Source organism: Hakea prostrata, chromosome 7 (genome assembly GCF_041222555.1).
Source record: "Hakea prostrata isolate BN-2017 chromosome 7, UWA_Hpros_2, whole genome shotgun sequence".
NCBI lineage: Eukaryota > Viridiplantae > Streptophyta > Magnoliopsida > Proteales > Proteaceae > Hakea > Hakea prostrata.
In genome coordinates, this window is record NC_142606.1 from 10,438,980 (window position 1) to 10,459,648 (window position 20,669).

The 20,669-nt window shown below is 38.1% G+C and overlaps 1 protein-coding gene across 5 annotated transcripts in view; it reads left to right on the plus strand.

Moving 5' to 3' along the window:
* The window catches only part of SGR2 (shoot gravitropism 2 (SGR2)), a 46,697-nt gene that overhangs the window by 19,129 nt on the left and 6,899 nt on the right, over positions 1–20,669 (plus strand). For 4 of the 5 annotated variants that reach the window (XM_089161822.1, XM_089161818.1, XM_089161821.1 and 1 more), the window contains 9 exons: positions 486–536; positions 4,916–5,086; positions 9,457–9,606; positions 13,119–13,184; positions 14,280–14,870; positions 14,951–15,026; positions 15,107–15,222; positions 15,394–15,466; positions 18,401–18,503. In XM_089161822.1, coding sequence (XP_089017948.1) covers positions 486–536; positions 4,916–5,086; positions 9,457–9,606; positions 13,119–13,184; positions 14,280–14,870; positions 14,951–15,026; positions 15,107–15,222; positions 15,394–15,466; positions 18,401–18,503 — 1,397 coding nt within the window. The remainder of the gene's footprint in view (positions 1–485; positions 537–4,915; positions 5,087–9,456; positions 9,607–13,118; positions 13,185–14,279; positions 14,871–14,950; positions 15,027–15,106; positions 15,223–15,393; positions 15,467–18,400; positions 18,504–20,669) is intronic. The other variant, XM_089161819.1, reaches the window with a different exon arrangement.

The following is a 20,669-nucleotide window of genomic DNA, read 5'->3' on the forward strand; positions in this document are numbered from 1 at the left end:
TTTTGGTCAATATAGGCCACCCAGGTGTATATTAGCCAAAAGTTTAGATATAATGGCAAAACCGTACCTAAAGTTTCCAATGGTTGTGGCTATTTGGTAATTAACAGAATCTTATTTCTTAAGGGCAACTTGGTAATTAAATTAAAGCTGTACCTATTTCTTGAGGCTCCCACCACTGTGTGGTCTAGGGAGGGTCATATACACAGCCTTCATAGGTCGAGTGACAGTTAGATAATGCAACTTATTCAGCCTTAATGTATTTGGATATCCGGAATTATACAGATTCTGGTTTAGTGCACAATGCTCCAACCACTTGACAGTTGAATGACAAATTTACACTAGATTCAGGTTTCATGTTGCTGACCCTATTTAGTTGGGATAAGGATGTGTAAATATTTTTATTAATTTGCTGAAGATGCACTACCTAATCTCTAATAGCTTGCTATGATGAACTGTTTCATCCATTTGACGACCATTTTATTCAGGATGAATTACGTCAGCAGAAAGAGGAAGAAATGGATGACTACTGTTCCCAGGTGTGTATGCTCTAGTATTTTTGAAGTGCTTCAATTTTTTACCTGATAGCCTATGTACAGTTTTCTTATAGACAGTTCTTGTGCTTCAATGATTTGTGGGCTTCCTTATTTGAAATTTTTTTTTATGAGGCGTCAAGACATATTAAATGCAAGCGCCCCTCATTTTCTCATTTTTCTCCTCTTCCCTTCCTTTTCTTTGTCTACCACCATGTTGGGTGTGTTTTGGCAGAATGGGTGGTGGAAGGATGTGCAGTGTTGTTTGCCTTCTCTCTTGGTCTTCTGTATTAGTTCTTTGGTTTCCCCATGCAACAATTATACTTTTCTTTGTTGCTGTTGCCTATCAACACACCTTGTATTCCTTCTTTCTTTTATATAATTATTTATTCATCCAAAAGAAAAACACACCTTCCTTGCACAAAGTGGTGGAAGTTTCAATCCTCTAATGTGGAACTCTTCCTCTCTCTCTCTCTCTCTCTCTCTCTCTCTCTCTCTCCCTCACCCCCCCCTTTTTTTTTGGGGGGGGGGGGGGGTTGAATAAAGAATCCGTTACAAGCCCTGCACCTGAGCAAACAAGCCAAAAAAAAGATGCACTAACCCTTCAACAACTAGAAAAAGGTTGTTGGGGGGGGGGGGGGGGGACAGACTGCTGTTCATCATATTTGGTTTCAACAGACTCTAAGGAGCTGGACAACCAAATCCGGATCTGGGTTTCCAACTTTCCATCTTCTTTGGTATAAAAATAACACTCTGCTGCTGTACCCCTTGATTCTTTGATTCTCCTAGAAACAGATATATTGTGACTGCTTGAAATCTTGCCATTTAATAGGTTTATTTTCGTTGTTTTGGGTTTTCCATACCCTGCCATGTATCCCCTGTTGGGGGTTTTCTCTTTTATCCTGAATGTATTTTTCCTTCAATTAGGCTCCATTCAAAGGGAGAATTGCTACCAGTCCTAAACTATGCTTGTCTTCGTGAACCACTTCTCCTGGAGTTGTTTTGGGCCTACCTTTGCTCTTTATCTGCTTCAATCTGGATCAAGTAGTCCCTAGTGGAGCATTCAGAGTCCTTTGAATGTACATCTCAATGCCACCTCAAATTTTCTAACTTATCACCTATGGGACCTATTACTAAATAGCTCTAATTTGTTCGTTCCTCACTTATCATTTCTAGTTTTGTCACACATCCATCTCAATTTCTCAACATTTTACTCTCAGGTTTGCGGAGTTTACTCATCTGTTGTTTATTTCCACTAAACGTTCAACTCCATACATCATTGTATTGATTTTTGTATGATCTTTCGTATTTTTATTTAACTCACAACTGCCAAAAAAATGGAAGTTGCAGTGTTCCGTTGAGGCTTTGAAGTAGGACACTCTAGAAACTAGGGTATTGATGCAGCACAACCAGAAGTTACTGTTCACGCTCCAGTAGTATGAACAGTAACCTAGATGATAATTTCATATTTGGTGGGCCCCAAGTCCAGCTTGCATGGAAATAGATTCAAATTTGGTGGGCCCAAACTCTAGCTTGCAAGGAGATAAAATAGAAACTGTTTTTTGTGGGAGTTCTAGAGATAATTTAGAATTTTGTTATTTATTATTGGGATAATCATGTAATCAAAGTTTTTATTTGGGTAGGACATCTAGGATAAGTTTTAGTTAGTTTTAAATTCCTAAGAGTCCTAGTAGGATCAGTCTTTTGTTAGTTTTAAATTACCAAGAGTCCTATTATAGTTGTTTTCGTATCATGTTTGTTTTGTAATCTGCTTATTGAGGATGGAATAGAAAAAATGAATTGAAGCTTAAGCTTTGTGCGTTTGCAGCCCCCCCTTCTCTCCTCTTTTTTTCTTCTTCTTCTTTTTTTCTTATGAGTGTTCTTCTCTCTCTTCCTCTTCTTCAAGACTAATTCTTCTAAGATTCCCTTCTTCCCCTTATCTTCTTTATCCTTCTTTCTACTCTATTCTGTCCCCAATTAATTGGTATCAGAGCCCAAACCAGGATAGATCTCTTCTTTATCTCATCGTTTGTTCAACCTTCTTTTCTCTCTTCCTTGTTTTCTTCTCCTCCTTGAGATCTTTCTACTCTTCATCCTTTCTTTATTGCCCCTAATTTCTTTTCTCCGTAATTGTGAACAATGCTACAACAACCTATCAAATCCTTTTTTTGTGGTGCCAATCGTGAGACAGATTTTTTCTATGAAACTCGATGACGAATTTTTTTTAAGAGAGGGAGAAATTGATGCAGCACAACCAGAAGTTACTGTTCATGCTACAGTAGTATGAACAGTAACCTAGATGATAATTTCATATTTGGTGGGCCCCAAGTCCCGCTTGCATGGAAATAGATTCAAATTTGGTGGGCCCAAACTCCAGCTTGCAAGGAGATAAAATAGGAACTGTTTTTAGTGGGAGTTCTAGAGATAATTTAGAATTTTGTTATTTATTATTGGGATAATCTGTAATCAAAGTTTTTATTTGAGTAGGATATCTAGGATAAGTTTTAGTTAGTTTTAAATTCCTAAGAGTCCTAGTAGGATCAGTCTTTTGTTAGTTTTAAATTACCAAGAGTCCTATTATAGTTGTTTTCGTATCAAGTATTTTTGTTTTGTTATTTAAACACTTGCAATCAGCTTATTGAGGATGTAATAGAAAAAATGAATTGAAGCTTAAGCTTTGTGCATTTGCAGGCCCCCCTTCTCTCCTCTTTTCTTCTTTTTTTTTTTTTCTTCTTATGAGTGTTCTTCTCTCTCTTCCTCTTCTTCAAGACTAATTCTTCTAAGATTTCCCTTCTTCCCCCTATCTTCTTTATCCTTCTTTCTACTCTATTCTGTCCCCCATTAGGTATTCTACAAGATATACGAAGCCAACTAAAACATCATGAGGGATTAGGGGGTTCGCACAGCAAATAATTTGATTCACACTAAGAGAATAGTATGGATTAAAAATTTAGCAATCAAGAGTATAAGTATTGAAAATATCTAAAAGGCTTAAGAGAACAATTTAGAATTCTTAAATGATCAATCCATGCTACTAGGAAAGGGGGTATAAGGGCATTACATTCAAAGAAATAATATTCCAGCAAAGTCAGAATATGAACAGTTTCATTCAATATTGAGGCAAGTGTTACATCCAACGTAAAGAGACCAAAAAACACAAATTCCTAAACCAAACCAACCAGCAAGGCATCAACAGGTATTCCTATGTTTGAACTAGAAGGCAACAATATCAGCAAAGTAGGATTGCAAGATGGATATAGCAGAAAACTATATAAACTGCTAGATACAGAGTTGCAGTAACATTATATTCAGCAGAAAATAGAGAACAGCAACAAAGGATGAATGCAAGGCAGAGTTGAGAATGGGGGAATTTTCTGGACAAGAAACCTGAGCAAAGGAGGAGACAGAAACTCACTGAAGAGGGAGAGAAGGGAGAGCTGTTGCTGGCTTCAGAAGGCTGCCACTGCTTCAGACTTTGATCTTTTCTTTTCTAATTCTTCATGTCATGCCCCTTTGGTGGTTAAAAATTAAAAGGAAAAAGATTTCCTAAAATAACCCCAATGAAATAATGGAAACAGAATAAAATCCTATGATCCCCAAACTATCCTTTATCAAAATGATCCAATAAATGCTAATACTAATATAAAAAACAAATGTGGTGTGGACCATGGTCCTAAGGGTCCAAATGATCTTTTCCAGTAGTCGAACCAAATTGAAAGGTTCCGTTGCCTCCGCCTTTGGTAATAAGGAGTGATGGGTGGGCGTGGTGTGATGTCTCCATCAGGCTTACAGCCTTACATACTCGATGGCATTTTTTTAATTATATTTTAACTTCTCAAAGAGTGGAAACAGAAATTGAATGCGCTGGGCTTCAGACCTGCTGAACCTGCATATGCTCTTTCCTGTTATAATTTTCAGTTTCGTCTCTTAATTTATTAAGGCATCTGGAGGCTTCACTTATTATTTTGTTTTGTCAAACAAATAAAAACAAACTTAACTCCAGCAAGGTTACTTGTTTCCTTAGTCACATGATGAAGAGGAAATGTTTTTGAAAACGCTTGCTTTTCATTGCTAGGATGTGTGTCATCTTTTCTTTCACCCATAGTTAATGATTTAATGGTGCCATGCTCAAGGTGAACCTTAAATATTTTGGATATTTAAGGGGATAATGTATCACAAAATGTGTGCCTCAAGAATCAGTGGTTAATACGGACAAGTAAATATTCAGTCACTTTTATGCCTTTGTTACCGTTTATGTTTTTGTAAGTGCTTGCACAAGACTCCAGAATGATCGCAAGTCTATCACAATAGTATATGATAACATTAAATGTATTGAAGCATATTTTTTATGACTGGGCATTTTCTTATGTTTAGTTGCTTTCCAGGTTCCAGTTGGGCATTTAGTATTTATGGTTCATGGTATTGGGCAAAGGTTGGAGAAAGCAAATTTGGTTGATGATGTTGGCGATTTTCGTCATCTAACAGCCAATCTTGCTGAACGACACTTAACGCCTTATCAACGTGATACACAACGGGTTCTTTTTATTCCTTGTCAGGTGATTTTTCAATTCTTGTGGAATTCATAATTTTCTTTTTGAGAATGGTCTTCATCAGTGTTTTCTAAGTCAAAAAGTGCATGTAAAGCATAGTCCCTCTAAATAGCTGAGGCACAGTCACGGTGCATTTCCTGCTGAAGAAAGGCAGAATTTTTCCCGAATGAATATAGAATATTATTAAAAACATGTTTGATTAGTAAGATATATTTTGTTTCTGTATAATTAGAGATATCTAGGAATAAGATATAGTTTAGTTTAATTTAAGAAGTAATACCATCATCATGAAAAGGGCATACCTAGTGCACAGGGCTCCGACCAAGTAGCCTTACCCTTGCTCTACGGAGAGGTTGTTTCCCAACTCAAACTTGTGACCTTTGTGTTGCACTGGAGCAACCTTATGGCTGCAGCAAGGTCCTTTGTCTAATATCACAATCATGACTTCGCATTTAAATTGCAGATAGATAATAAGTGGTAATAGTTCCATAATATACTAGATTATTAGTTTAAATAATGAGTTCCTTCAATATGATTAGTTCACTCCTTATAGGGGCATTTGAGTGCCTCCGTTGCGGTTGTGACACCTCAAACAATATTTTCTGGCTTATCATGTATCTAAACTACCCTAGACCAATTCTAGCATCATCATCCCTTACGTTATCCTTCCTAGTTTTGCAACTCACCCGTATCAACATCATCATTTCTATTACACTAAGTTTATCGATGATACTTTTTAACAGCCCAATGCTCCACATAATACATATTATGTTTTTTTTTGGGATGAATAAATAATTATATTAAAAGAAACAAGAGAACAAGGCCTTCAAGCAGAACACCGAAACAAAGAACTAGGAACCCAAGAGACAACAATAAGCCTGTTCCTTGAGGTATCATCAACCGGGGGATGGGGAATAACTGACAATCTAGATGAAACATCAAAATAGATGGCATTCCAAATCCTATCTATAGAGTGGGATATGGAAGTCCATCTCCAAAGGTTGCGCTCCCACCAAAGGTGATGAATGGATGCACAGTATACTAGCTTACCGATTCGATCGCAGATGGAAGTACCTGAAAAGTTTCTTAGAATCCAAGACCAATCACGGGTAAATCCCAACGAATGCCTGGAATGGGGCCAAATGGAAGCTAGGGCTTTTCTCCAGATAGATCTGGAGAAAGAGCAAGAAAATAATAGGTTCTCAAGGTCCTTCAAACCATTCCAACAGAGGATGCAATTGGGGTTTGCGCCTTTGCGGGGATGTGGCAACTAATTAGGAAGGATTGGTAAGGAGAGCATGGTTAAGGGCCCTCTAAAGGGTAAGGGAATGATGAGGAATGAAGCCTTAAAACCAAACCAAGGGGGGCCAAGGGGTTTAGGGTTGTGGGCTCTGAGGATATTCCAGGCTGGGGATGTGGAGAAGGTTTTGGTGGGGGAGGGAAGCCAGATGGGGAGATCACTAGTGGAGCAAGAGAGAGAGGGGAGAGTTTCCCAAACCTATGTGAGAATGGGGAGAGGGGCAGGATTCCAGGATCTGTTTGTGACGAAAGCGGACAAGGGGGTGGATTTAGGGATACGGGAGTAATAGATAGCGCGGGGGCCAAAGTGGTTAAAGAAAATGCCCATCGGATGCAACAGGTCAAGCCAAAAAGGAAGTGGAAGAGCCGGAGGAGATAGTGCTAGAAATTGCCGAGATGGCACTGGGGCACAGCAAGAGAATTTTCCTCCAAACCCATGAGGGATTGGAGGGCATGTGGGTAGTCCAGAGGGAATCAGACTGGAGAAGATAAGAATAAACCCATTTAATCCAGATGGAATCATGTTTTGATGCAATTTTCTAGATGAGCTTGAGAAGATAGGCTAGGTTAACATCTATGATCTGGTGGATTCCTAGGCCTTCTTCAGAAGTAGGTCGGTAGATGGTCAACCAACGGGTCGGATGGAAGAAACGCGAGGTTTCCTGCCCTCCAAAGTTGCCTGTTGTGCTACAATTGTATAAAATTTCCCTTGAGTTTTAAAGGAATTTATCGATCCCATGAAAGTAGGAGAAGATAACCAACAGGCAAGAAGCTTACCAATAATTGGGTTACATGAAGGACAGAAGACAAGCAAAGTAGGAGAAATCATTCCATGGTCAATTGCACTAGTAAAGGATCTAGTAGCAAGAATGATTGATGAAGAGTTTGGCCAATTCACACTGCGAAGTAAAGGAAAGCTAATTTACCTGTGTGGGCCAGAATGGCAGTGGAAGAAGAGGCAGCAATAGATGGATGCTGGTTCGGAAAAAGTTGAACCAAATTATTAGCCATCTTGAGATACAGACCCTAATGAAGAAGCAAATTTGTGTCACTAGAAAATACCTTTGCAGCAATTCCATCAGGTGCAGCATTACTGGCTAAAGACAGAGCCCACTCTGGTCTGCCATGTGTAGCCCCAGCTGTATCAATTGTGTGCTAGGCTTGCCACAAGAAGTGCACTGTCTCAAGGTTGATCAGTGTGTTAATCAACAATCACAAACACCCAATGCACCTCATCATCATCATCATCTCCTAGAGAATCCTCAACCACAACGGCAACAAATTCAGTAGTGTCTTAGGAGAGGGTGAGATAGCAGCCTGGGAGGAAGCAATAACATGCTAGCCTGGAAGGGAGCAATAATATGCTGAAGACGTGCAAAGGTTTTATTAAGAGAAGGCATCTTTTTCCCACCCAAGTAGCCTGTGATAGACTAATAATTTTGATGTAAGTTGGCCATAAATCTTGTGACATTAAACATTTTCTGCTGTCTTTGTAACTGTTCTAGATAGTAGTAAGGAGCTGATGAATACTGAGCGCCTCCCTGATACCTGCAAGGCACTAAAGTGCTCATTCAATGATATGTGCCTATGTAAATGAAAACGATTTATCATATAGACTGTAGACAAGGAATATCTGTTCTTAGGAGAAAGTTGCTTCAACTCATCCCACAATCCTTTTAGCGGTTGGGATGGGATATTATATTGGCAGAGGATCCATACTGTTGCATAACCATATGAGGGAGCTGCCTTTCTCATGCATCCACTCCTGATAGGCTTTTATTTCAGTAGGTGTTATGGAATGAGCTGAAGGTGGCTTAACTTTCCCTTGGCATTGATTTTTCTGATAGCTAGTCCCTGAGGAGAAAAGATGTTTTAGGACTTGAACCACTGCCTGAGCCCATAATGAGTACATGTCAATTCTATTGAGTTTCAAGTGCTGATCTGGATGTTGGCATTATCCAAAGATGTCATAGGATCTGCCATCATATACAATATAACTTATTATAATTGCCACTTCGCTAGGTACGACTGTATAACCCAGATAATCCCAGAAAATAATTGGATTGAATGGTCATCAAAACATTATGTATGTGGTCTCAGACCGGGAAAAGATAAAATTTTGTTTCTGATAGAGTCATAGAACTTGAGAAAGAAAAAGGAGAAGTATTGAATCTATCACATCATATAAGTCTGATATTCAAATTAACTAAGAACTTGGGAATCTGATTACTCATCATGCAGCAACTGAGCATGATTACCGGGAAATCTAGAATATACTGAGCACAATGACTGAGAAATTATAATATAAGAGATCTCAGCGATCAATAGATCAAGGGACCTGAACCTGCCCAAACTCTGATCGAGGGCCACCTTCATGCTGACCTTTGTATCCCTGAAACAACTGCCTTGGTCTGAAATACAGCTCTCTTAATAAGGGGAAGTTCAGAACTGCCGAAAGAAGTGCAGAAAAATAGGGTTCCTCCAGGTGAAGGGAGACCAGCAGTTAGACTAATTATCACACTTAGGATTTGCCTTAAACAACATCCATGTACTATTGTACTGTGTGCAATCTTATTCTCCGTGGTTGATTCCATTTGGCAATGCCCTCCGTATAGAAGACACATGAGGAAAATATTTATAGACTCTAGGACACTATAGATGTTGTGCATGGGAGCCGTAGGGCTTTCTTTTTGATGGGTTGGATACTGTGTCTCATGGATGTGCTGTGTCCATCTAAGACGTGTCAACAAGTATTCGTGCACTAAGTTATACAGAGCCATGGTTTCAAGTTTAGGTCTCTCATGATGATAGATTTCCTTACAAAAGAGAGGTGGCAGGAAATATGCGTAAAATCATTTTATAAAGTTTGATCTTTTTCCGTAACACCCCCCCCCCAAACACACACCCACAAAAAAAGAAGTTTGATCGTTTTATGTTTTGTTCTCTGAACATTCTTCTTGATGTTAACTGTATCCTGTTGCTTGAGTTTGTTAGTTTTGTCCTTGAAAATGCGTGTATAGTTGATTTTATTTCCGAGCATTTTGTGAAAATTTCTTATTGAGTGTTTGCATTTTCAGTGGAGAAAGGGATTGAAGCTTAGTGGTGAAGGTGCAGTTGAAGAAATTACATTAGATGGTGTACGAGGTTTGCGTAACATGCTTGGTGCGACTGTTCATGATGTATTGTATTACATGAGTCCTATCTATTGCCAGGATATAATTGATTCGGTATGTTGCTTTGATGAAATTCTCTTGATTTTTCTTTCTTTCTTATTTGTTATTTTTTATTTTGAGGATGACCACTTGCACGGTTATTGAAAATGGTAATGGTTGTTTAGATTTGGTTGTAGGAATTCAAGATGTAATTTGGCTTTATACAAATTCCATCAGGCTTGGACTGGACTCCTGTTGGAACTTAGCTTTATGTAACTTGAGGTTTAACCATGCAGGTAGTTAATGTATTGGTACTTTAGAAAGTTGTCTCAAGTCCCAACCTTCTCCCTCTTGTGCTGTACCACCCACGAGCTCCCCCAGCCCCTCTTCTGAACCACGGCAGCAGCTTACCTTCTTCCCTGTGAACTTCTAGATCCGCATTCCCTATCCACCCCTCCCAGTCCCAAAAGGATTGCACCTATCCCTACCCATTGATCCTACTTTTAGTTTCATAATAAAAGGCCTTCATCCAGTAGATTTTAAAATTCTGCACTTCATCTTCTTCATTAATATTTTGCAATTGATCTTCAACCTCTAGACCTGAACCTACTTCAACCTAAGCCCTCAGTGACACTCCAAAACCACTTAGGGGTTAGCATCTCCTACACCTTCTCTCTGTTCCCCCTTCCAATTCCTAACCCTAGTCGACATCCCCAAGAGTCCTGCTTCCAATAGGAAACCTAAATTTGAACCTTAAACTGCAGAACCTAATCTGGAATTGCAAAATGCTCGTAACAGTCCCATTCCTAACCTAACCCTAACTTTAGATGCCCCGGAACTTCTAAGACCCTAGTTTTCAAATCGAACTTATAAAATTCAATTCTGAAAATATACAACAGCGACAGAAAACCTAGCCAAAACCTCATATCCTTCAAATCAGCCCTAGAATTCCCTAAACTTAACCCTGATCTTAAATTCTGTTCTGAAATCTTAGTTACAGCAAGGTTTCAACCCCAAAATCCTAAAACCTATCTGCCCTAAGCCTGGCTGAGCCTTACTAGACCATTACCTAACCTTTGTAAACCTTGAATCCACCAAGAATTCTTCCATAAAAGGCACTTACAGACCTAGAAGACTGCTGGTTCTCAAGAAAGAGGATCCTGGAGTGAGCTTTGATTCTAGGGCAAATCTTCAAACAATTAAACCCTAGAATTATGGTTCACATCATTTTTCTTATGGCATCTATCAACTTTTAATCTTACATCTTGAGCTCCCATGTCCAAGATGAAAATCTAAACCTGTGTTAATGGAATTATATATTGAACTGCTACATAAGCTCTGGTCTGATGAATAGAAGTTGACCATGTTTTACATAATTCATTTAGACCCTTTGTGGTAGAGTTGGAGGTTTTTTTTTTTTTTTTTTTTTTATTATTTTTTTACTCTTGCTTATTGGATTTGTGTGAATAGGTTTGAGGCACACTCCAACTTGGGAATTATAGTTTTGAACTGAGCCCACATTTTGTTTCCATGGCTTTCTCATTAAAGGATCATATTTTTGTATGTTGTGCATTTTTCATATAGTAGTAATTAATAATTGGGATAATTACTGTTGCCCCCTGAACTATGGCCTTATTACTAATCAAACCTCATTCTTTATGAAATTACTATTGCCCCCCTCACTTCTGATGGTGTTAAGTGGCTGTTCTGATGAATATGTAGTGTCTATTTTACCCTTCATTAAAATTTAAGAAATCAATAGACAAACTACCCTCTTTTATAAATACCATAATGAATACCAATTTAAATTCTTGTCATTTTGGATTTCTTTTGGATTTGAAAGAGTACTAGAACTTCATTGTCTCCATTGCTTCCAACTAACATTCGTACTCCAAATGAGATTCTTCCTCTGTTAGTAACAACAACTTCTTTCCAATGCATCATTATTTTTGCAAAACGTTGCTGCAACTAGGTATTGATGCAATCATGTGAATCAACCTATCAAAACTTAGATCATAGAAGAGCAGATCAGCAAAGATTTCATAGGGAAGACAATCTAGACAGAAGAAAATGGAGAAAAAGAAAACTGCAGAACCTCTGGTGCAGGTTGTCGTCATTTTTGCCATTTTGGTCTCTGCTGCTTGCATCGACAATAAATGCTCAGCTTGCAATGCAATTGCGGAAAAGCTGGAGGTTAGACTTTCAAAAGAGATACCACGGAAGTACGGTACCATTTATCTATGAGACATCATTTTGGATCTAAAGGTCAACGCAGAGGAAAGTTAATTGATTACAGATTCAGTTAGCTGAGAATACTTGAACTTTTGTATGGACTCTGTGAAAATATGCAAGATTATACTCCAGAGGGGTTGGATGAGAATGGATCAAAGTCGATGATTGGGACAACTTAATCATTGGCAAGCAAGAGGCATGAGCTTATTCAAAAGACATACCCTCCTACTATGGAAGGTTACTTGAAGAAACAGAAGCTGAGTTGGCTGAGTTGATCAAGACAGGCTCTGTTAGAATGGGAGGTGTAAGCAAGGTTTTATGCCAAGACCTCAGCAAGCACTGTAGTTTGAAAAGTGATTCTCACCTCCTGGAGAAGGCACGTTTGACAAGTTTCCTGATTATTTTGCAGCTTCTAAAGAATTAAAGTTTGTGAGCCTGCTTTGACTGAAACAAATGAATTAACCTATCAAAACTCCATGAAAAACATGAACAAGCTGCAAACACAAATAGTCTCCTTGCTGAGCTACATTCTCTCAAAAGGGCAAGCATTGGAACTGGAATATCTAATAAGACGAGACAGATACAACCCTTTCAACCAATTTTCTACTTGAAACAATGAATTTGAAGGAGCAACCCATTAAAGGCTGGATGATTAAAGGTGAAAGAACGCACAAAGAAAAGATCCAAAAGTAGAAATAAATTGTTGCTTTGCTTTGCTCCTCTTAGCTGCTTCAGGTTTTGGCAATTATTGCAGGCGATTTGCGGATTCTCAGAGGAAATCAGATAGAAGAAGGAATAAGCAGAGTGAGTGAAGTTAACAATGGAAAATAGGTGATTTTCGATTTCCAACTTTGAGTTGTATTGGATCTTCCCTCATCTTCAGTTTCTATTTCGAGTTCTATTCAGAAAATTCTTTCATTTATTCTCCCTTTTTTTCAAGAGAAGAAAACGGATTTAAGATTAATCTTTTCCAATAGTTAATTAAGGTTAGTACTATAATTTGAAAAAAGGGTAAATAAATAAAGGGATAACTTTAGGGTTATTTTGGGGTTTTTGAAAAAAATATAAAGATGTCACATCATTAGTTAACTAACGGAGCTTGATGGTAGGGGGGCATTATAACTGTAGACAAAGTTAAAGTTGGATTAGTAATTTTAAAAAATACAGGGTTAAAATTAGTAATAAAGCCATAGTACAAGGGGGCAACAGTGATTTTCTTTTAATAATTTTACTGGATTATTTATAGTAATGTGTTTTACTCTTATGTGTTACTCTTGATTCCTGGATTATAAATATGAGTCTTGGTTTTGATAATTTCTTATGGGACTAAAAGTCTAAAATCATTTTCTTTTCAGGTATCAAACCAGTTGAACCGGTTATATTTGAAATTTATCAAGAGGAATCCAGGTTATGATGGAAAGGTGTGTGTTTTTCCACTATCTCATTTCTTCCTGACTCAGTTTGGAAAATTTTGAGTGGTGCAAGAAGGTTACAAATATTAAATGTTTGCAAGATAACCCAAAAAGGTAATATGTACATTGTGAAAACATGAAAGACTTCCAGTTCAATGTCCATAAAAGTCCATTCAGTATCCATAAAATTTGTTTGTTCTTTTCATATGCATTAGAATTGGCTGTTCCTGTTGTCCATTGCAATTTTTATTTTTGTATTTGGTGCAGCATTTTTTATGATAATTACCTGGTTAGGTGGGGAGATGATGTTATTGTCACTTGAGTTTAGTATCAAAAATAACAAGGCACATCTTCCCTCGCCTTTACAAGATCCCTCCCTTGTTACCTTGAATATGGTAAAATTTAAGACCATTCACATTTAAGATGGTAAAATTTAGGAGCAGTTCCTTTGAATTCTGCATTTTGCAAAACCAACCTGAGCCCAAATCCACTGCAATCCATTCATATGATTGGCCTGTGGCCCATCCCTAGACAAATCCTGGCTCAGCTCTTGGTTGTATATCTTGGATCAGGAGCCCCATGTGGGGAGGGAGGTCGTTGGAAGTGTGGGGCTTTTGGTGTCATCAATATGACACCTCATGTCTTATTGGACCCTGAGACACTAATGTGCGGGGGGATAGTAAAATTTTCTTTTGTGAAACAAAACAATATTTCTTCAATGATTTGAAATGCTTCATCTCCATTGTGTTGTTTATCCATTCTCAATTGACAGTGTCATTAGCCTTGTATAAATATGACACCTCATGTCTTATTGGACCCTAAGACACTAATTTGCGGGGGGATAGTAAAATTTTCTTTTGTGAAACAAAACAATATTTCTTCAATGATTTGAAATGCTTCATCTCCATTGTGTTGTTTATCCGTTCTCAATTGACAGTGTCATTAGCCTTGTATAAATCCATGCCATTTTCACAAAAATTTGCATTCAAGAACTGCTTGGGAACTTGGAAGCTCATAAATTCTCCTACTGATAAACAAAAGTGGTTTATTTGTAAGTAGTTTTCCTTTACCAGAAACTCAAATCATTTTGCTGTGCCTCTACAGGTTTCCCTATATGGTCATTCATTGGGAAGTGTTTTGTCGTATGACATTCTTTGCCATCAAGAGAATATGCCTTCCCCTGTCTTAATGGATTTGATGTTCAAGGAACATGTAATACATGAAAAGCCTCCTTCAGATGCAGTTAATCAGCCTTCTAAAAAGGAGCCCTTCATTGATTTGATGGACATAAACTCTACTATGAGTGATGAATCTTTCAAGGGTTTGGTGGGCACCATCAAGGAAGAAACGTCCATTTCACAATTGGATGCCCTTGTGAACAAGGAGGATAGTACTAGAGACTCTTCCGTCACTGTTGATAATTCTCCTGTTTTAGACAGTGAAAATCTTTCACCAAGAACATCCTCTGATCAGTCTCAACCCTTGATTGAGGGAACAGCAGACTCTAGGCAACAGATGTCATCTTTAGTGGAAAATGATGAAAAGCCTAGACAGAGTTCCAGTTGCATGCTTTTTGAAGATGTGAATCACTTGGATGCAACCACAGCCAGAAGTTGTTATTTGGAAAATGCCAATGAGGTTGTACCTGAAGATTGCTGTAATAAAGAACAACTAATTGAATTGCTCAGGATAGAGGTAGAATCTGCTTGAATCATTTGTTCTTCTAGTTACTATGAACAAAGGACCACCCTTTATTGAGAATATTATAATTGCAGGTGGATTCATTGAAGGCCAGAATAGCACAGCTAGAGTCACAATGTAACAGTAGTAAAAGAAGTGAGCGCTTCTATGGTCAATCATAGATGTTTTGGTTCTTGTTCTTTCTCATTCCAACAGAAAGCAGAATGTTATTTTATTCTTTTGTGGAGCAGGTGACTATGACATAGATTCTGCAAACGTAAGGCAACTTTTTTCACACCCTCCAGAGCAAGCTGATTCACCTAAATTTTACAAACCATATGTGAAGTACACTAAGCTTCAGTTTAAGGTAAATATATTGTACTTAGCATTTCTCTTATTATATTCTCATCTTTGTAATCCTCACTTTATTATTTTAAATAGCCATGTAGTATATTTTGTAACTATAGCATGTTCTTTGGAATTATCAGAGATAGTTATCCCATTTTGTTTAAAAGTAATATTGCTTCCCTTCAATCAGGTGGACACATTCTTTGCAGTTGGCGCACCTCTTGGTGTTTTTCTTGCAGTCCGCAACGTTCGTATTGGAATTGGTAAAAATTTTTTACTCTGAACTTAAGAAAAAACTGGATCCATACATGTGTTATAAAGTTCAGAGCATTGGTTATTGTTCTGTGATTGGGAAAATTTGCAGTGTTGTTTTTTTGGATGAATAAATAAATATATTAAAACAAGAAAAGGAGCACAAGGTCTCTAATTAGGAGACTGAAAAGAAGAGCTTAGGCCCCTGGAGACAACAATAAGCCTGTTCCTTGGGGTATCATCAACGGGGGGTGGGGCAAAGCTAACAACCTAGCAGATACATCAAAATAGATGGCATTCCAAATCCTATATATAAAGCAGGATTTGGAGGTCCATCTCCGAAGATTGTGCTCCCACCAAAGGTGATGAATCAAGGCACAGAACACTAGCTTACAATCCGATCGCAAATGGACAAGCCTAAAAAGTTTCTCAAAATCCAAGACCAATCTCGGAAGAATCCATAGGATCGCCTCGAGCGGGGCCAAATGGAGGCTAAGGTTTTTCCCTAGATATATCTGGAGAAGGGGCACAAAAAGAAAAGGTGCTCAAGGTTCTCCAATCTGTTCCAACAGAGGATGCAATTTGGATTAGCGGGAATTGCAGTGTTGTTGCAAGAAGCATTGACCATTGAGAAAACTTTTGCTTCATAAATTTGGTTCTAAGGATATGGGTATGCAGAAGCCAACCCATTAGGTGGCAGTGCTAGAAATCAATCTTCCAAGGGCAGCATGGGACATTAGTGGCGTCTTTGGAATTGGGCCTGCTATTCGGCTTCCAAGAACATGGCTGAAATAGCATGGTTATGTCGTAGGCATGTGAAAACCAAGTTTAACACCTTCCCTCACCTTGAGGAAAAGGTGAAATTTAAGGAGGCAGGAATGTTAGGACCCTAGAATTAGGCCATGTGTAGGAGAGAGAGAGAGAGAAAGAGGACTACTACTACTACAAGGGGTTTTAAATAGGGGAGAAGAGGGTATTGAGTATTTGATATGAGTGTCAGAGCAGTCTCTGGTTGAGGGCCCCATTCGGTATGGGGGTGACTGCCACCGTTAAAACCAGATCAGCTTGTTAATTTCCCTGTTTATATTGAATTTCATATTCGATTTGAGGGATCTTATCAGATGCAAACCAATACATGAGGAAGAAAACCTGGAAATACTCCTAAGATGCACAGAAATCTATTGGCCCACCCCTAATCCACCCTAAAAAAGTTAGGTTGAGATTCAATTCTTAATGCCAGCATGTAGAGCTGCGAAGTGCTCTTTTCAAATGACATTATTCTGCCAATTTTAACCTAACCTAATCCTTATTCAAACCAATTAGTTTCCCCATATCCCCAATCAACTTTGAGTCATATTTGTAACTAATCATCCTGTCAAGTTACCTGGATGGAAGTGAGATTCGAGTATGACCAGAATTGCCTTGTTATATGACTTCAACCAACTACCAAACAGCAGGTGCTTCGATGTAAAATAAATTCCTGATTCCTGACGGCCATCATAATTGTACCACAAATAGGGCTAAGTACCACTGAACAATATAAAAACAAGACCCAAAAGGATCCTAGTTGGCTACCTAAGGTAACTAAAGTATGTACTCTTTCCAAATTGTCTTGTCCCATAATTAAATATTGTCTAATATTCGTCCCTAGGTATAAAATTGTAAGGTAGGTTCTTATTCTTGATTCTAGACACGGTCTCCAAAACAGGGTATGGCTCACTGAAGAGTATGCATCAAAAGATGCTATTGAATTCTTCAAGGGGAAAGCATTTTTCTACCAAAAAAATAATAATAAGAATAATAACCTCTCAAATTTATAAATTCATCAGTGATATTTGGTAGGAGAGCCTTTTATGTAAAATAAAAAAGAAATTATAAAAATAAAAAAAGTAGTGGATTTGTATTTTCTGTTAGTTAAGAGAGATGGAGGCAAATACTCTTAACACATTCATTAAATTTGTTTTCTGAGGGTGGAAAATCATTGTTCTAATTACTTCAATTTGTGAAGATTATGAATTTTATAATATCAAATTTTGTCTGTTGGAACTCCACTGATGTTTGCTGCCAGTCCTGTGACCGGGTAAAAGAGAAGGGTTGGTGCATCTGGTCAGCAACTCGCACCGGGGAAAAACCAAGCCAAACCCGTTTTACACAGACTCTACAACCTTATATGGAATTGATTGGTAGGCAAGTATCCATGTAGCCAACCCCACTTAACTGGGACAAAGCTTGTTGTTGGGTTGTTTGTTGGAGTGGAATTAAAAAAAAATCAAAGATTAGGAAAATTACTGGCATTGGGTGGTAACTTCTGTGGTTCTACATGCTGGCACTATTGAATAGGATGGCTTCAAGGGGGTTTTACACATTCATACCAAACCCCCCCCCCCCCATTCCAAAATTGGAATTAATACTCAGAATGTGAAAACATATAAAGGGATGGCCTCAGAGAATCCAAAAAGTGAGCTAATTATGACTGTCACAGACTCCTAAGTCCTAACAAACCATTGAATGAGAGAGGAGGTAACAGCTGAGGCTGATTAATAATCCTACCAGATTCCAAATAAAAACAAAGCACATAACCTCCAATTCTCCAAGATAATAGTTCAATCATGCTGCATTATACAGAATCTAAAAACATCATGTGTCTTCCCTTTTGCTGCTACCTCTTCACCTCCTTGGCCTCAATTTGTACTGGTTGGTTATCTCACCATGCCATGAAAAAGGATTACAATTGGTGTTTTACTTCTTCTATTGGCGCTTCCAAGGCCATTGCGTAATGTGTTCATTTGGTTAAATTATTCTCCTTAGGTCTTTGTATTTAAAATTAAAAGCTTGTTTTGTTGTGTTTGCTGTCTTATGTGGAAAGGCACTTAATCATGTTTGTTTCTGTGTTTGGCTCTTTTACCCTCAATGTTTCTAAATTATTTTATGTATGACCTTTGAAGGCCGAGGAAAAGAATATTGGCAAGATGAAAGCATAAGCGAAGAGATGCCAGCTTGTAGACAGATGATCAATATATTTCATCCTTTTGATCCTGTTGCATATAGGTTTGTCTTATCACTTTGTTCAGCATATCGTTCCTTTTCCTATTGGGGTTTGGGACTATCTAATTGGAAATGACACCCTCATATGTATAGTTGTAACCTTCTTTTGCCTTTTGTTTCATTGCCAAAAGTCTTTTTGAGTAAGAGATAACACAAGTTTTTCTAGATATTCTGAGTTGAAAGTGTATTTACCATAATGTCATTATTGTACATGCTTTTCAAGTGTGCTAGTGAAATGACAAGGCTTATTGTTGTTGTTGCTGTCGTAGTGAAATGACCAAATTTCTGCCTAACTAGAGTAAATGTGTGATACTAAGGAAGCAAAACATAATGTCACAAATTATTGGATACCTGCATCTAAGAAAGGCCGTAACTAATTCACAGGGCTCCTGCATTCAGCAGGGTCTTGGGAGGGTGAAAAATATGTAGCCATACCCCTGTTTCTAGAGAGGCTGTTTCCGGGACTTGAACCTATGAGCAAGCCTCCAGCAAGTGAGCACTTGACCGATGCGCTAAGCATGGACTAGTTTCAGAACTGGAAGGAGTAACTAGAGGGGTGAAGAAGATGAGAGGGTAGAAGGAAAAACTAGAACTACAGATTGGAGAGAATAGCTTAGCCTTCCAATTGGCAGCAGCAATAAATATTTTTTAATTTGACTTTAGAAAATAGCCACAAGTATGGCCTTGTTGCTTATGTAACACACATGGGACACATAAGATCCCAATAACAATGTTATCCCAAGTATAATTCTTAGTCCTAACTCGTGGTACTCTTCAAGCTAGAGCATAAATACCAAACGTCTAGCTGGAAGCATTCTTCAAGAGAATATTCCTAAAGAAGATTTTAGTGATCACTAACTGTTGACCAGAGATAATTGTTGGAGTAGTGTGTGTATATATATAGTATATTAGTATCTATATGGTGAACAAAGAATCAATCACCAAAGAGAAAGAAGTCCACAAGACCCCAACACGTGAAATAGGAAAACCATATATAATCATTGGCCTGAAGAGAAACTGAAAGAAGTTCCCACGAGACAACGATACACATGTTCTTTAGGGTGCCAAAACAAGTAGCAGCAGCTACCAGGATCTTTGCATTAATTTCTAGAGAAATGGAATCCCAAATCTGATGGAGAGGCCTAAAATTGGTGGTCCAGTCATGAAATTTTTTTCCATCCAAATATGTCTGATGGATGCAAGAAAGCCAGCATTGCAACTGAATCACAAACAATGATTTGGCGAAGGACTTATCCCTACAGTTCCATTCTTTATTGAAGGAGATAATTCCTCTGCTGCTGGGGAAGCATGTGGCTACAATTCCCTTCTAGACCTGGAGAAAGAGCAGACCTTACTAATTGGAAATCAATTTCTTGAATAAAAGATTTTATTCGCATCAACTCAACTTGATGCTAGACCTTGCCACTATAGTTTGCTTCTTACTTCTCTGAGTGATACCACCAGCAAAAGAATAGTCAGTGGTAGAAACCCTATCACCTGCGGACCAGTCTAGTTAGCATCAGTATAACCAAAAAAAATTGACATGTCCATGAGATTTGTAAATTTGACCTTTTCATAGAGCATCATTTTTATTTATTTATTTGGGTGAAACCTAGAGCATCATTAAGTTACCATAAAATGTGGCGTATAGCCTCCAAATGATGCTATTGAAGTTTCCATTTAACTAGCTCATAACACCCACTGCAAAAGATGTGTGGCATAGTCATAGTAATGAGCTAAAACTAGGATTAATTTAGCCCCAATCACCCAACAAAAAAACCATGTTAGAAGGTTTGATGTATCCAGCCCCAGGCAGCCTCAAAAGAGCCTAGAAGGGCCCCAAGCCCATCTGAAACAAGGCCCAAACAAATGGGAGCCAGAACTGACCAAGGGGCAAAATGTCATTTTCAGCCCCTATAATCGAGTCTATTTAGTAGGGTCACTCCAGAATTATTTCTGAATTTTTAATTCTGGTTTTGTTTTTCTAAAGTAGAGTCTTAGTGATTAAGTTATTATTGTTTCCTTTATTAAGAGTCTTTCAGTTGTAAATTAGGAAAGAGTTATTTCCTAATAAGGAGTCCTAATTGTTAGGTGCAAGTCTTGTAAGTTTGGGTTGCTTAGCAACCAAGTTTCCTTATTTGAGCGTAAATCTTTAGTTTTAGGCTATAA